At 44.6% G+C, this 2500-nt stretch overlaps 1 protein-coding gene across 1 annotated transcript in view; it reads left to right on the plus strand.

Moving 5' to 3' along the window:
* vav3 (vav guanine nucleotide exchange factor 3) overlaps positions 1-2500 on the plus strand; it is a gene marked incomplete at both ends in the record, with an annotated part of 199015 nt that overhangs the window by 193807 nt on the left and 2708 nt on the right. The window contains 1 exon segment of the mRNA XM_083777615.1: positions 826-859. Within this exon segment, the coding sequence (XP_083633741.1) occupies positions 826-859 (34 nt within the window).

The following is a 2500-nucleotide window of genomic DNA, read 5'->3' on the forward strand; positions in this document are numbered from 1 at the left end:
CGGTTTGGGACATATTTAGGCAGGCAGTCATGCAGGTAGGAAGGCGCGAGACCATTGAGAGCTTTATACACAAGTAAAATTATTTTAAAATCAATCCTAAACTGCCAAAACTGGAGTAATATGATGATGATGATGATGAGATGTTGTTGTTCTGTGGGACTTTGAAGTGTTTTCTCTGTGCAGTTTGGAGTAGTTTGCCAAACTGTCTATCAGTGTTGGTGTGACAACAAATTCTGATTCAGTGTCCCGTCAATAGTCTTCTTTTGAGTAAATTTTTTATTTATTTAGTCATATTTCAATCATCTGAAATGTTTTAGTGTTTGTTTAGTTTTATAGTCGACTAAATATCATGAGATTTTAGTTGACTGAACCTATACAGGTGGTTGTATGCTGAAAATAGCAGATCTACAAGCTATATCTGTATCTCACAAGGATAGCTCACAACGTTGGTTGTGAGCTTGTAGATCTGTATTTTCTGTTAACTCCTCAGTGACGAACAGTGACAGGGCTGTCAACAACATTAAGACCTATGGGCTTGTAGATCGTCTATTGTGTGTGTGTGTGTGTGTGTGTGTGTGTGTGTGTGTGTGCGTGTGCGTGTGCGTGTGCGTGCGTGCGTGTGCGTGTGTGTTTGAGCACATGCATGCATCTTCTCTGTGCACCTGTCTGTGTGTGTGTTTGTTCAGCTGGTGTCTGCTGACCTCAGTCTTATCTTGGTGTGTATGTATTGTGCGTGTGCGTGTGCATGTGCATGTGTGCATGTGTGTGTGTGTGGCTGTGCGTGTGTGTGTCCTCGCTCTCATCTCGCTCTCTCTCTCTTTGCAGGACAAAACGCTGAGCCGCTCGGATCGAGACACAGGTGAGGCTCTGTCCGCGCCCCACGCACACACACACACACACACACGCATACGCATGCACACACACACACACACACACACACACACACACACACACACACACACACACACACACACACACACATCGGGAGCAATTAGGGGTTCAGATGGGTTATCATTATCGTAAAATAGACGCTATGCATATTTGCCCTGAGACACTGTGACGTAAAAGTCCCCATTCATTATCAATGGGAATGTAATGTTTGTGTATAGGACAAAAATAGACACTAATAGCTGAATATTGGAGGGGCTAATAGCTACAGTAGCTACAGTAGCTACAGTAGCGACCCTCAAAAACATTGCTTTTATTCCATGCATCCATTAACCCATTCTGACCTGAGATCAGATTCTACAAATGTTCTTCTATACATCCTGATAGTTTTCTGAAAAAGCTATGTTTCTATGTCAGTCGTTCTTCGATTTTTCAAAAATAGCAGACCTACAAGCTCGTAGCGCGCCACTCGGTGGCGCGCTATGAGCTTGTAGATCTGCTATTTTCAATAGCTAAAGCACGACATGATGCTATAACACCAAAATTGATTAACATTCAGACTCCAGCTGCCACTGGAACGCCTGTTAGCCCCCCTCCCTCCTCCCCCCCCCTCCCTCCCCCCTCCCTCCTCCCCTCCCTCCTCTCCCCTCCCCCTCCTTATCCCCCCCCAGAGAAATGTAATGTCAAGCACATCGACAGGCGAGGCCATGTCTTTTAATCTCTGCTAAACATGCCCCCCCCTCCACCCCACCCATCCCCCCCCCCCACCCCCCCTGATGCAGAACATCGTTATTGACCGGGCGACCACATCCTAGATCAATAAGGTCTTGATTGCCTCATGGCGTCTCATATAAATTGACCATGCATTGCCGCTTGTGGGTTTTTTTTTATCTAAGTTATTTTTTATATATTCTCCTCTGCTTTCAAAGGCACCTCCATCCTTATATATGACACCCGCTGTGGGCCCTTCATGTATATACCTTCATGTTTTTCATACCCTGCGGAGACTCGCTTCTCTCTCTCTCTCTCTCCACGTTGCCAAGTTCAAGTTGTTGTCGTTCTCAAACCCTCTCCGGGCTAGTTAACACACGTTCCCTTTTTTACCCCCAACTGGCAGATCTCAGATTGGTCGTATATATATATATATATATATATATATATATATATATATATATAATATATATATATATATGCAGTGTCGTCGTGTGCTGAAAATAAGATCAAAGTGAGCTTGTAAATCTGCTGTTTCTGGTGTGCAAGTAAGTGCAACCCATAAAGTGTAAATCCATATTTGGTGCCAGAGCATCACAACCAGGGTTTTTTTTTTCCTGTTAAGCCTTGTTTACATTCACTAGTTCCCCCCCCCCCGAACCTCAAATGACGTCACATTGTAGGCTCTACAGAGACAAATGACGTCACATTGTAGTCTCTACAGAGCCAAATGACGTCACATTGTAGGCTCTACAGAGCCAAATGACGTCACATTGTAGGCTCTACAGAGCCCAATGACGTCACATTGTAGGCTCTACAGAGCCCAATGACGTCACATTGTAGGCTCTACAGAGCCAAATGACGTCACATTGTAGACTCTACAGAGCCAAATGACGTCACA

Source organism: Protomyctophum parallelum (assembly GCF_964188405.1).
Source record: "Protomyctophum parallelum genome assembly, chromosome: 12".
NCBI classification, from domain to species: domain Eukaryota; kingdom Metazoa; phylum Chordata; class Actinopteri; order Myctophiformes; family Myctophidae; genus Protomyctophum; species Protomyctophum parallelum.